The 12575-nt window shown below is 45.6% G+C and overlaps 1 protein-coding gene across 1 annotated transcript; it reads left to right on the plus strand.

Moving 5' to 3' along the window:
* Positions 1-381: 381 nt before the first annotated feature.
* On the plus strand, positions 382-3536 carry LOC110527137 (insulin-like growth factor-binding protein 6). Its single transcript, XM_021608285.2, has 4 exons — positions 382-958; positions 1790-1824; positions 1949-2071; positions 2332-3536. Exons 1-4 carry the CDS (start codon positions 451-453, stop codon positions 2443-2445), a joined length of 780 nt encoding a protein of 259 aa, XP_021463960.2. The 5' UTR covers positions 382-450; the 3' UTR covers positions 2446-3536.
* Positions 3537-12575: the final 9039 nt, after the last annotated feature.

A 12575-nucleotide genomic window follows, 5' to 3' on the forward strand; every position in this document is an offset into this window, starting at 1 on the left:
CAGGCTTCTTCATCCTACAATAGCCATCAAAGCACAGATTACAAGGGTTAGTCTCAGTTTCTATAGGCCTACACAGAAGGTGACACTCAATCCCACAAATATGTTTTCTATAAAGTTCTCTTGTCCCACCTTGTCATTTGAATAAATGGGTCAGTAATCCTTACTCGTATTACTGGTGGGAAATCATGCTGAATATGAAACTGGAAAAGTAGGACATTCATGATGGGGTTAGGTAGGGCTAACCCTATTTCACCAGCTGGCCCTGGTGAAGGAGAGGCGTGTCAGAGACAAGGGGAAGTGGGGGTGTGCTCAGCAATTTGAAAATGAGAGGGGAGACTAATATTCCTCTCTCCCTCTTTCCTTCCCCCACCCTCTCTCTCTACCTTTTGGCTCTTTAAAAGCTGCTGTCTCTGGTGTCTGTCTGCTTCATTATCGCTCTGTCATAGTTGGATGGGATTCCTATCCACTCTGCCTTGCATCTCCCAACCCATAACTGGAACTGAGCTGAATAAGAACAAACCACAGACAACAGCCTACCTGGCATTGAAACAAATAGGAACCTCCTGGACTATTACTTACTCGTTGTTGTTTGACAACGTGTATCTTGCGGGAAACATGCTTCTGTACCCTGACCTTCTGGCCCTACTGTTCCTCCAGCTTGCGCTCTCCAGCCCATGGACACTAGCCTCCCGGCTGCCTCCTCTCAGTGGAGGGAATCCCTTCAGTAAGGGCTCCCAGGTGGCCAGGGCCCCCACACAGAGGCAGCAGTCTGGAGAGCTCAGCACCACTGTCCTGGCCCTGGGGGAGCCCTGTGGGGTCTACACTCTGAGCTGTGCCCGTGGACTCCGCTGCACCCCACCACTGGGGTACCCCAGCCCCCTCCAGGCCCTGCTGCAGGGCCGGGGAGTCTGTAGCAATGCCAGTGGGCCCAGCCCTTCTGAGAGGCCCCAGCCCACAGGTAAGCACCTACTACAGCAGAGAGGGAGACACCACTTAGTTACATGTATCTGATGGGGTGGAGGAGGGGTTATGTAAACTAAAAGCAATGGTAAATTTAGCCTCTGCAGACAGTTCACACGACCTAGTTATAGCCTATAATACTAGAGCCCAGTTTTTCCTGCTCAGGACATGGACATGACACATCACTGTATATTTTAGACAAATAAAGATGTGGATGTTGTGCTGATGACTTCGTTGTGACAAGACAGGTCACGATTGTGAGATTGTATTGGACTGTGGAAGTAGAACATTAGTGAATCAGAAGTAAGCTTCAGTGAAGTACAGCTAGGATGTAATGGAGCACACAATTGACAGTAGTTTACATTGTGGAGGCAGGACCAAGTCTTAGTATGACGACTCCAAACTCAGCCATAAGACTTAAAATGTATTTAAAATAGATCTGTTCAGACTCCACAAGAAATTAATTTGTTTTGGGTATGGGAAATTATCTTCACTTAAATAATAAAAAATGATGTGATGTTAACCTCAAATCAGCAGCAGCTAGTACTTTAACTCTACAACAGGGCTCTCCAACCCTGTTCCTGGAAAGTTACTCTCCTGTACGTTTTCAATCCAACCTCAGTTGTAACTCCGTTAATACAGGATGATAGCTCTCCAAGAACAGGGTTGGAGAGCCCTGCTCTACAACCTGTTGTGCCAATCTGTGAACATGATATGCAACTCTAGCTACTGGTTTGTCTCTGTCATTGCATTCATCTCAGTAATCAATCAGTTACTGTGGTAATGTAATCCATCACTATGCTAAAGCTGCTGTCATGTATTTTCCCAGCCACACGCCCAACACCCAGTGAAGACCTGGAGAAGGTAAAATCCCTCGTATTTACTTACAGATGGATGTTAGGAGGATTGTGTTGAGCAATATAATTGAACAACAATAGAACAAGCAATGTGGTAGTGTTTAAAAAAAATCTCTCTCTCTTCTCTCTAGGCTCCATGCCGTAGGCTGCTTAACACTGTACTTAAAGGTCTGCAGCCCCTGGTCTTCCAGTCAGACTGTGCTGATATATATATGCCCAACTGTGACAAGCATGGTTTCTTCAGAAAGAAGCAGGTAGGTTTATAAGCAAACGGTATTTGTAGCAGAGGTGGTTCACTGAATCATGCTTGCTTGCATGATGAGTATAATATTGCCTAAACAGGAGCTCAGTGGGCTAACTCAATCTTGAGTTGTAAGCTGGGCTCGATAGACTATGACTTTGCCTGGTCAGTAACGTGTGTGTGTGTGTGTGTGTGTGTGTAGTTGTGTAGTTGTGTCCTATACAACAATTGACATCTCAAATATGCTTTATCACTGTGTGTGCCCTATGGCAGTGTCGGTCGTCTCGGGGCATGCATCGCGGCCACTGCTGGTGTGTGGACAAGAGTGGCATACCAACCCCATCACACACAAGCCCAGAGGGCACCCTGATCTGTGACAACGCATGAAAGGGCACTGTCCAGCCCACCCTATCCTGCAGTCTGGAATATGGGCCATAGGGTGAGGATCGAGAGGAAGAAAAGTAGAGCAAGATGAGAATAAAAGAGAGGGATAGAAAAGGAGGAAAAGTGAGGGATGGAAGAGGAAGCACTTCCCAAAGTGCTTTACACTAAATGGCTGATACAAGCCAAAGGTTGCGTACCACATGGCACCCTATTCCCTAAGTAGTGCACTATGTAGGGAATAAGGTGCCATTTGGGACACACACAAATTCACCAACAACACTACTACCTACTAGGGTTGGGCTAAATTCGAATTGAAAGCAGTCAATTCAGGAAATGATTTAATTTAAAATCCATACATTTACATATTTTTTTACATAAATAACTTCTACTTTTCAGTTTGAGAAGTCATTGAAAATGAATTCACTTTTTTTTTTAGATTATTCAATTGTAATTTTTGTTTACTTCCTGGATTGACTGCCTTAAATTCTAATTGAGCCCAACCATGCTACCTACACGCACAATCCTTCCAATTCCATTTCTCATGGTCATTCTCTTTATCCATCCTGTTAGTTTGGTCTCACAGCACCCTCTAGTGATGAGTTATGATGCAATACAGACCAGAAACAGATGATTTACCAAGTACATTTGTGAGTGTGGACTAGATGGGTATGGAATTGCTATGCACTTTGTTATCATTTCAAAATCTGTTCTCTGTGCTATGACGCAGAGTTGTGAGTTCATTTTAGAATCTAACTCAAAGTTGGTAGGCCTGTAGTAAACTACATACCCAATTCCATTTACCCACTTTTTTCCTGGCCTAGTGATGAGGCTTGTCTCTGATGATGTATCCACTGTCTCTCTTATAACTCTGAAACTATGCTCTTAAATCTGACATTATTCTGATGTTTAAACTCCAGGGTCAAGCACTACTAGAGCACCTCCAACCTTTTTACTGACATTGCAGCAGACAAATTTTAATACTATAAGATAGTCCTTTGTAAACATACAGTACCAGTCAAATGTTTGGACACACCTACTCATTCCAGGGTTTTTCTTTATTTTTACTATTTTCTACATTGTAGAATAATAGTGAAGACATGAAGACAACACTATGAAATAACACATATGGAATCATGTAGTAAACAAAAAAGTGTTAAACAAATCCAATATATTTTATATTTGAGATTCTTGGTGACAGCTTTGCACACTCTTGGCATTATTTCAACCAGCTTCATGAAGTAGTTACCTGGAATGCATTCCAATTAACAGGTGTGCCTTGTTAAAAGTTAAATAGTGGAATTTCTTTCCTTCTTAATGCGTTTGTGCCAATCCGTTGTGTTGTGGTATACAGAAGATAGCCCTATTTGGTAAAAGACTGAGTCCATATTATGGCAAGAACAGCTCAAATAAGCAAAGAGAAACGACAGTCCATTATTACTTTAAGACATGAAAGTCAGTTAATCTGGAAAATGTCAAGAACTTTGAAAGCTTCTTCAAGTGCAGTCGCAAAAAAACATCAAGCGCTATGATGAAATTGGTTCTCTCAAGATAAATTCATTAGAGTTAACTGCACCTCAGATTGCAGCCAAAATAAACGCTTCACAAGAATTCAAGTAACAGACACATCCCAACATGAACTGTTCAGAGGAGACTGCACGAACCAGGACTTCATGGTCGAATTGCTGCAAAGAAACCACTATTAAAGGACACCAATAAGTAAAAAAAGACTTGCTTGGGCCAAGAAACACGAGCAGGACATTAGACCGGTGAAAATCTGTCCTTTGGTCTGATGAGTCCAAATGTTTTGATTGTTGGTTCCAACCGCCATATCTTTGTGAGACTCAGAGTAAGTGAACAGATGATCTCCGCATGTGTGGTTCCCACCGTGAAGCATGGAGGAAGAGGTGTGATGGTGCTTTGCTGGTGACACTGTCTGTGATTTAGAATTCATGGCACACTTAACCAGCATGGCTACCAGCATTCTGCAGCAATACGCCATCCCATCTGGTTTACGCTTAGTGGGTCTATCATTTGTTTTCAACAGGACAATGACCCAATACACCCCCAGGCTGTGTAAGGGCTATTTGACCAAGAAGGAGAGTGATGTAGTGCTGCATCAGATGACCTGGCCTCCACCTCAACCCAATTGAGATCGTTTGGGATGAGTTGGACGGCAGAGTGAAGGAAAAAGCAGCCAACAAGTGCTCAGCATATATGGGAACTCCTTCAAGACTGTTGGAAAAGCATTCCAGGTGAAGCTGGTTGAGAGAATGCTAAGAGTGTGCAAAGCTGTCATCAAGGCAAAGGGTGGCTACTTTGAAGAATCTAAAATATTTTTTGATTGGTTTAACACTTTTCTGGTTACTACATGATTCCATATGTGTTATTTCATAGTTTTGATGTCTTCAATATTATTATTTAGAAAACAGTAAAAAATAAAGAAAAACCCTTGAATGAGTAGGTGTGTCCAAACTTTTGACTGGTACTGTATATATATTAAAAGCTGATGTATTATTTAATTCACAGTATGTCTTTTTTTTATAATAATTTTACATTTTATTTAAGGTTTTTGTTTTTGTATTGGGCATGACAAAACATTTTATTTTGTACTGTACCCACTGAACATGATATTTTATTGTATGTAATTATTTATGTTGACCATTTTTTTTATACATAAGTAAATGTGATATTTTATCATTGAAAGTCTCTGAGTGGAAGCACACTAAAAGCAAACTGATGTTGATGGGTAAATATGCAAGTCTCAGATGTCTGCTGAAGATGACCTGCTTTATAATATAAGTTTGAGAGGTTCCATGTGAGCCTCATAACAGCATTCGGTCTACAGTTCAACAAAAACCTGTCTGTGACTGAAAATAACCCTGCTATGGTTGTAGTGGCTGGGCTGTGTGCCCTTAATCCAGAAATATTTCTCATATGACCAGACTCTCAGAGTTGCTTCTCAGAGTTGGTATGCTCTTCAAAGTTTTTTTTTAAAAAAGGGAAAAGAATGTACCATCCAAAAACACAATCTGGGACCCTTAATAAAGACACAGAATACACAGGTTCTCCAAACAACAGACAGGAATAATACATCAATTAGTTGGCATGTACAACTTTATATACAGATGGACACAGTATACACATACACACAAACAAAGACTGTTTTGTTCCATTTCCACAAATTGAATTAGGAAGGACGACCTGAACTCATTTACAATGCATTCAGAAAGTATTCCGACCCTTTGACTTTTTTCACATTTTGTTTGGTTACAGCCTTATTCTAAAATTGATTAAGTCACTTTCCCCTCATCACTCTACACACAATTACCCATAATGACAAAGCAAAAACAGGTTTGTAGACATTTTTGCAAAACAGGATGCACCTGAGCACAATTTTGAGTCTCATAGCAAAGGGTCTGAATACTTATGTAAATGTGATATTTAAGTTTATTTTATTTTATACATTTGCAAAAATTAATTGAAAAACCTGTTTTCGCTTTGACATTATGGGGTATTGTGTGTAGATTGATGAGGAAAAAATGATTTAATACATTTTAGAATAAGGCTGTAACGTAACAAAATGTGGAAAAAGTTAAGGGGTCAGAATACTTTCCGAATGCACTGTAACTCTACTCCATTTGTCCAGAATAAGGTTAAAATTGCAATTAAATTGCAATACAAATTTGAATCTTAGAGATGTGGGAACATGTACAGTCTCATTGGTGTAATTTAAGTCCTATTCTAGCCTTTAAGATAATAATATATCCTAGGTCGGCAACAATATGGAACAATTGATAGTAATATACAAATCTAAGGGAATTTAATGAGACGTTAATTGTTTTGCTGCACTTGTTGTGGGCGGAGCGCTAGCGCATAAATTATCGCACACCTGTTGTACTAGGCTGGACACAAGACACTGGGCAAATGATGCCAGATGTTGGCGAGTTTTTTTTGATGTCATCTGAGGTTGTTTTTCTATTGGGTCAACAGAGTCAAACACTTAAATAAGGAGGCAAAGGGAGTACAGCAAACCGGTGCACCAAGGTGAATTAATGTAAACAAAATAGTGTTGCAACCCATTCAGATTATTGTTTACTTAAACGGCGCAATGACTTCTCCGGGTGCCAACTCGAGCCCTTTGAGTATCCTGTCTCCCAAAACGAAGACAAAGAAACATTTCGTACAGCAGAAAGTGGAGGTGTTCCAATCCAGGGACCCTGTCCTTATGTGGGGAGTCAATCACTCGGTACGTCGATGAAATTCATGTTTTTGTTGATATTATTATTGCGTGTGTGTGTGGTGTGGTGTGTGTGTGTTCTAACAGTGTCCACTGTCTGCAGATTAATGACCTGGTCCAGGTGCCTGTCCATGTCATGCTTCTTCCTGATGACTTCAAAGCCAATACCAAAATCAAAGTCAACAACCGTCAAAGAGTAACTCTCAAGTGGAGTGTAAATTAATCATCATGTAATCTGATTATAAATTCCCTTCTTGACTCGTTCTGTTTTATTCAAACCTGTTGTATCTCCCCACAAACCAATTTGCTACTAATTGAATATTAAAAGAAAGGTTTATCCAGGTACAGTTGAAGTCGTAAGTTTACATACACCTTAGCTAAATACATTTAAACTCAGTTTTTGTTACGGTGAGTGAATGAGGACCCAAAAGCGAATTAACTTAAACAGAGCTTCTTTAATAACCAAACATAGGTAGGCTCAGATAGACCGGCAGATTCCGACAGGACAGGACAAGGTTACAGCAAACATGACAATAGTCTGGTTCAGGCATGAAACACAACAAACAAGAATCCGACAAGGACAGGAACAGAAACAGAGAGAGATATAGGGACCTAATCAGAGGGAAAAAGGGAACAGGTGGGAAACGGGGTGAATGGGTAGTCAGAGGAGACAAGGAACAGCTGGGGGAAAGCGGGGGAGAAAAGGTAACCTAATACGACCAGCAGAGGGAGACAGGGTGAAAGGAAAGGACAGAAAGACACAACATGACAATACATGACAGTACCCCCCCACTCACCGAGCGCCTCCTGGCGCACTCGAGGAGGAAACCTGGCGGCAACGGAGGAAATCCTCGATCAGCGCACGGTCCAGCACGTCCCGAGAGGGAACCCAACTCCTCTCCTCAGGACCGTACCCCTCCCAATCTACGAGGTACTGGTGACCACGGCCCCGAGGACGCATGTCCAAAATCCTGCGGACCCTGTAGATGGGTGCGCCCTCGACAAGGATGGGGGGGGGGGGGGGAAGACGAGCGGGGGCGCGAAGAACGGGCTTGATACAGGAGACATGGAAGACCGGGTGGACGCGACGAAGGTATCGCGGAAGAAGAAGTCGAACTGCGACAGGATTAATGACCCGAGAAATACGGAACGGACCAATGAACCGCGGGGTCAACTTGCGAGAAGCCGTCTTAAGGGGAAGGTTCTGAGTGGAGAGCCAAACTCTCTGACCGCGACAATATCTAGGACTCTTAGTTCTACGCTTATTAGCAGCCCTCACAGTCTGCGTCCTATAACGGCAAAGTGCAGACCTGACCCTCTTCCAGGTGCGCTCGCAACGTTGGACAAAAGCCTGAGCGGAGGGGACGCTGGACTCGGCGAACTGAGATGAGAACAGCGGAGGCTGGTACCCGAGGCTACTCTGAAAAGGAGATAGCCCGGTCGCAGACGAAGGAAGCGAGTTGTGGGCGTATTCTGCCCAGGGGAGCTGTTCTGACCAAGACGCAGGGTTGCGAAAAGAAAGACTGCGTAAGATGCGACCAATAGTCTGATTGGCCCGTTCTGCTTGACCGTTAGACTGGGGGTGAAAGCCGGAAGAGAGACTGACGGAAGCCCCAATCAAACGGCAAAACTCCCTCCAAAATTGAGACGTGAATTGCGGACCTCTGTCCGAAATGACGTCTGACGGAAGGCCATGAATTCTGAAAACATTCTCGATGATGATTTGTGCCGTCTCTTTAGCAGAAGGAAGCTTAGCAAGGGGAATGAAATGAGCCGCCTTAGAGAACCTATCGACAACCGTAAGAATAACAGTCTTCCCCGCTGACGAAGGCAGTCCGGTGACAAAATCTAAGGCGATGTGAGACCACGGTCGAGAGGGAATGGGAAGCGGCCTGAGACGGCCGGCAGGAGGAGAGTTACCGGACTTAGTCTGCGCGCAGACCGAACAAGCAGCCACGAAACGACGCGTGTCATGCTCCCGGGTGGGCCACCAAAAACGCTGGCGAATGGAAGCAAGCGTACCCCGAACGCCAGGGTGGCTGGCTAACTTGGCAGAGTGAGCCCACTGAAGAGCGGCCAGACGAGTAGGAACGGGAACGAAAAGAAGGTTCCTAGGACAAGCGCGCGGCGACGGAGTGTGAGTGAGCGCTTGCTTTACCTGCCTCTCAATTCCCCAGACAGTCAACCCGACAACACGCCCCTCAGGGAGAATCCCCTCGGGGTCAGTGGAGGCTACTGAAGAACTGAAGAGACGAGATAAAGCATCAGGCTTGGTGTTCTTAGAGCCCGGACGATAAGAAATCACGAACTCGAAACAAGCAAAAAACAGCGCCCAACGCGCCTGACGCGCATTAAGTCGTTTGGCAGAACGGATGTACTCAAGGTTCCTATGGTCAGTCCAAACGACAAAAGGAACGGTCGCCCCCTCCAACCACTGTCGCCATTCGCCTAGGGCTAACCGGATGGCGAGCAGTTCGCGGTTTCCCACATCATAGTTACGTTCCGACGGCGACAGGCGATGAGAAAAATATGCGCATGGGTGGACCTTGTCGTCAGAGAGGGAGCGCTGAGAAAGAATGGCTCCCACGCCCACCTCTGACGCGTCAACCTCGACAACGAACTGTCTAGAGACGTCAGGTGTAACAAGGATAGGAGCGGATGTAAAACGATTCTTGAGGAGATCAAAAGCTCCCTGGGCGGAAACGGACCACTTAAAGCACGTCTTGACAGAAGTAAGGGCTGTGAGAGGAGCTGCCACCTGACCGAAATTACGGATGAAACGACGATAGAAGTTCGCGAAGCCGAGAAAGCGCTGCAGCTCGATGCGTGACTTAGGGGCGGGCCAATCAATGACAGCTTGGACCTTAGCGGGATCCATCTTAATGCCTTCAGCGGAAATAACAGAACCGAGAAATGTGACGGAGGAGGCATGAAAAGTGCACTTCTCAGCCTTCACAAAAAGACAATTCTCTAAAAGGCGCTGGAGGACACGTCGAACGTGCTGAACATGAATCTGGAGTGACGGTGAAAAAATCAGGATATCGTCAAGGTAAACGAAAACAAAGATGTTCAGCATGTCTCTCAGGACATCATTGACTAATGCCTGAAAGACAGCTGGAGCGTTAGCGAGGCCGAAAGGAAGAACCCGGTATTCAAAGTGCCCTAACGGAGTGTTAAACGCCGTCTTCCACTCGTCCCCCTCCCTGATGCGCACGAGATGGTAAGCGTTACGAAGGTCCAACTTAGTGAAAAACCTGGCTCCCTGCAGGATCTCGAAGGCTGAAGACATAAGAGGAAGCGGATAACGATTCTTCACTGTTATGTCATTCAGCCCTCGATAATCTATGCAGGGGCGCAGAGACCCGTCCTTCTTCTTGACAAAAAAAACCCCCGCTCCGGCGGGAGAGGAGGAGGGGACTATGGTACCGGCGTCAAGAGCTACAGACAAATAATCCTCGAGAGCCTTACGTTCGGGAGCCGACAGAGAGTATAGTCTACCCCGGGGGGGAGTGGTTCCCGGAAGGAGATCAATACTACAATCATACGACCGGTGTGGAGGAAGAGAGGTGGCCCTGGACCGACTGAACACCGTGCGCAGATCGTGATATTCCTCCGGCACCCCTGTCAAATCACCAGGCTCCTCCTGTGAAGAAGAGACAGAGGAAACAGGAGGGATAGCAGACATTAAACATTTCACATGACAAGAGACGTTCCAGGAGAGGATAGAATTACTAGACCAATTAATGGAAGGATTATGACAAACTAGCCAGGGATGGCCCAAAACAACAGGTGTAAAAGGTGAACGAAAAATTAAAAAAGAAATGGTTTCGCTATGATTACCAGAAACAGTGAGGGTTAAAGGTAGCGTCTCACGCTGAATCCTGGGGAGAGGACTACCATCCAGGGCGAACAAGGCCGTGGACTCCCTTAACTGTCTGAGAGGAATGTCATGTTCCCGAGCCCAGGTCTCGTCCATAAAACAGCCCTCCGCCCCAGAGTCTATTAAGGCACTGCAGGAAGCTGACGAACCGGTCCAGCGTAGATGGACCGACAAGGTAGTGCAGGATCTTGAAGGAGAGACAGGAGTAGTAGCGCTCACCAGTAGCCCTCCGCTTACTGATGAGCTCTGGCTTTTACTGGACATGAAGTGACAAAATGACCAGCAGAACCGCAATAGAGACAGAGGCGGTTGGTGATTCTCCGTTCCCTCTCCTTAGTCGAGATGCGGATACCTCCCAGCTGCATAGGCTCAGCTCCCGAGCCGGCAGAGGAAGATGGTAGTGATGCGGAGAGGGGGGCGACGGAGAGCGCGAGCTCCTTTCCACGAGCTCGGTGACGAAGATCAACCCGTCGCTCAATGCGAATAGCGAGTTCAATCAAGGAATCCACGCTGGAAGGAACCTCCCGGGAGAGAATCTCATCCTTTACCTCTGCGCGGAGACCCTCCAGAAGACGAGCGAGCAAGGCCGGCTCGTTCCAGCCACTGGAGACAGCAAGAGTGCGAAACTCAATAGAGTAGTCTGTTATGGATCGATTGCCTTGACATAGGGAAGACAGGGCCCTGGAAGCCTCCTCCCCAAAAACAGATCGATCAAAAACCCGTATCATCTCCTCCTTAAAGTCCTGATACTGGTTAGTACACTCAGCCCTTGCCTCCCAGATTGCCGTGCCCCACTCACGAGCCCGTCCAGTAAGGAGAGATATGACGTAGGCGACACGAGCAGTGCTCCTGGCGTAAGTGTTGGGCTGGAGAGAAAACACAATATCACACTGGGTGAGGAACGAGCGGCATTCAGTGGGCTCCCCAGAGTAACACGGCGGGTTATTGATTCTGGGCTCCGGAGATTCGAAAGCCCTGGAAGTGGCCGGTGGATCGAGGCGGAGATGGTGAACCTGTTCTGTGAGGTTGGAGACTTGGGTGGCCAGGGTCTCAACGGCATGTCGAGCAGCAGACAATTCCTGCTCGTGTCTGCCTAGCATCGCTCCCTGGATCCCGACGGCTGAGTGGAGAGGATCCGAAGTCGCTGGGTCCATTCTTGGTCGGATTCTTCTGTTACGGTGAGTGAATGAGGACCCAAAAGCGAATTAACTTAAACAGAGCTTCTTTAATAACCAAACATAGGTAGGCTCAGATAGACCGGCAGATTCCGACAGGACAGGACAAGGTTACAGCAAACATGACGATAGTCTGGTTCAGGCATGAAACACAACAAACAAGAATCCGACAAGGACAGGAACAGAAACAGAGAGAGATATAGGGACCTAATCAGAGGGAAAAAGGGAACAGGTGGGAAACGGGGTGAATGGGTAGTCAGAGGAGACAAGGAACAGCTGGGGGAAAGCGGGGGAGAAAAGGTAACCTAATACGACCAGCAGAGGGAGACAGGGTGAAAGGAAAGGACAGAAAGACACAACATGACAATACATGACAGTTTTTCACAATTCCTGACATTTAATCCTAGTAACAATTCCCTGTTTTAGGTCATTTAGGATTATCACTTTATTTTAAGAATGTGAAATGTCAGAATAATAGTAGAGAGATGTAACGCTCAATGAGTGAATGGGTGTGAAGTCAGGCGCAGAGAGCAAAGGATGCGGGAAAAAAACACGCTTTAATGTCCAAAAAAATCACGCTTTAATGTCCAAAAAAAATCACAGGAACAAAATAGTATACCCAACACAGGTATAACTACAAAACAAAATAGTACCCTATCGTGAAATACAAGGACAGCGAGAAACCCAACAAAACACTAACCAATCTCACACATACAGATGAACAAGCCCGCACAAACAGAAGCGGGCTAAACGAACTTAAATAACCCCACCCTAACAACCAAACAAGGAACAGGTGAAACCAATTAGACAAAACCAAACGAACACAGAACAAAGGATCGGT

Source organism: Oncorhynchus mykiss, chromosome 7 (genome assembly GCF_013265735.2).
Source record: "Oncorhynchus mykiss isolate Arlee chromosome 7, USDA_OmykA_1.1, whole genome shotgun sequence".
Lineage (NCBI taxonomy): Eukaryota > Metazoa > Chordata > Actinopteri > Salmoniformes > Salmonidae > Oncorhynchus > Oncorhynchus mykiss.

What these genes read in the sequence shown, in the direction of transcription:
- LOC110527137 (XM_021608285.2), top strand. Translation starts at nt 451, where the DNA reads ATGGGATTCCTATCCACTCTGCCTTGCATCTCCCAACCCATAACTGGA. An exon ending in CCAGTGAAGACCTGGAGAAG is followed by an intron (nt 1,825 to 1,948) that starts GTAAAATCCCTC and finishes TCTTCTCTCTAG; the next exon opens with GCTCCATGCCGTAGGCTGCT. An exon ending in GTTTCTTCAGAAAGAAGCAG is followed by an intron (nt 2,072 to 2,331) that starts GTAGGTTTATAA and finishes GCCCTATGGCAG; the next exon opens with TGTCGGTCGTCTCGGGGCAT.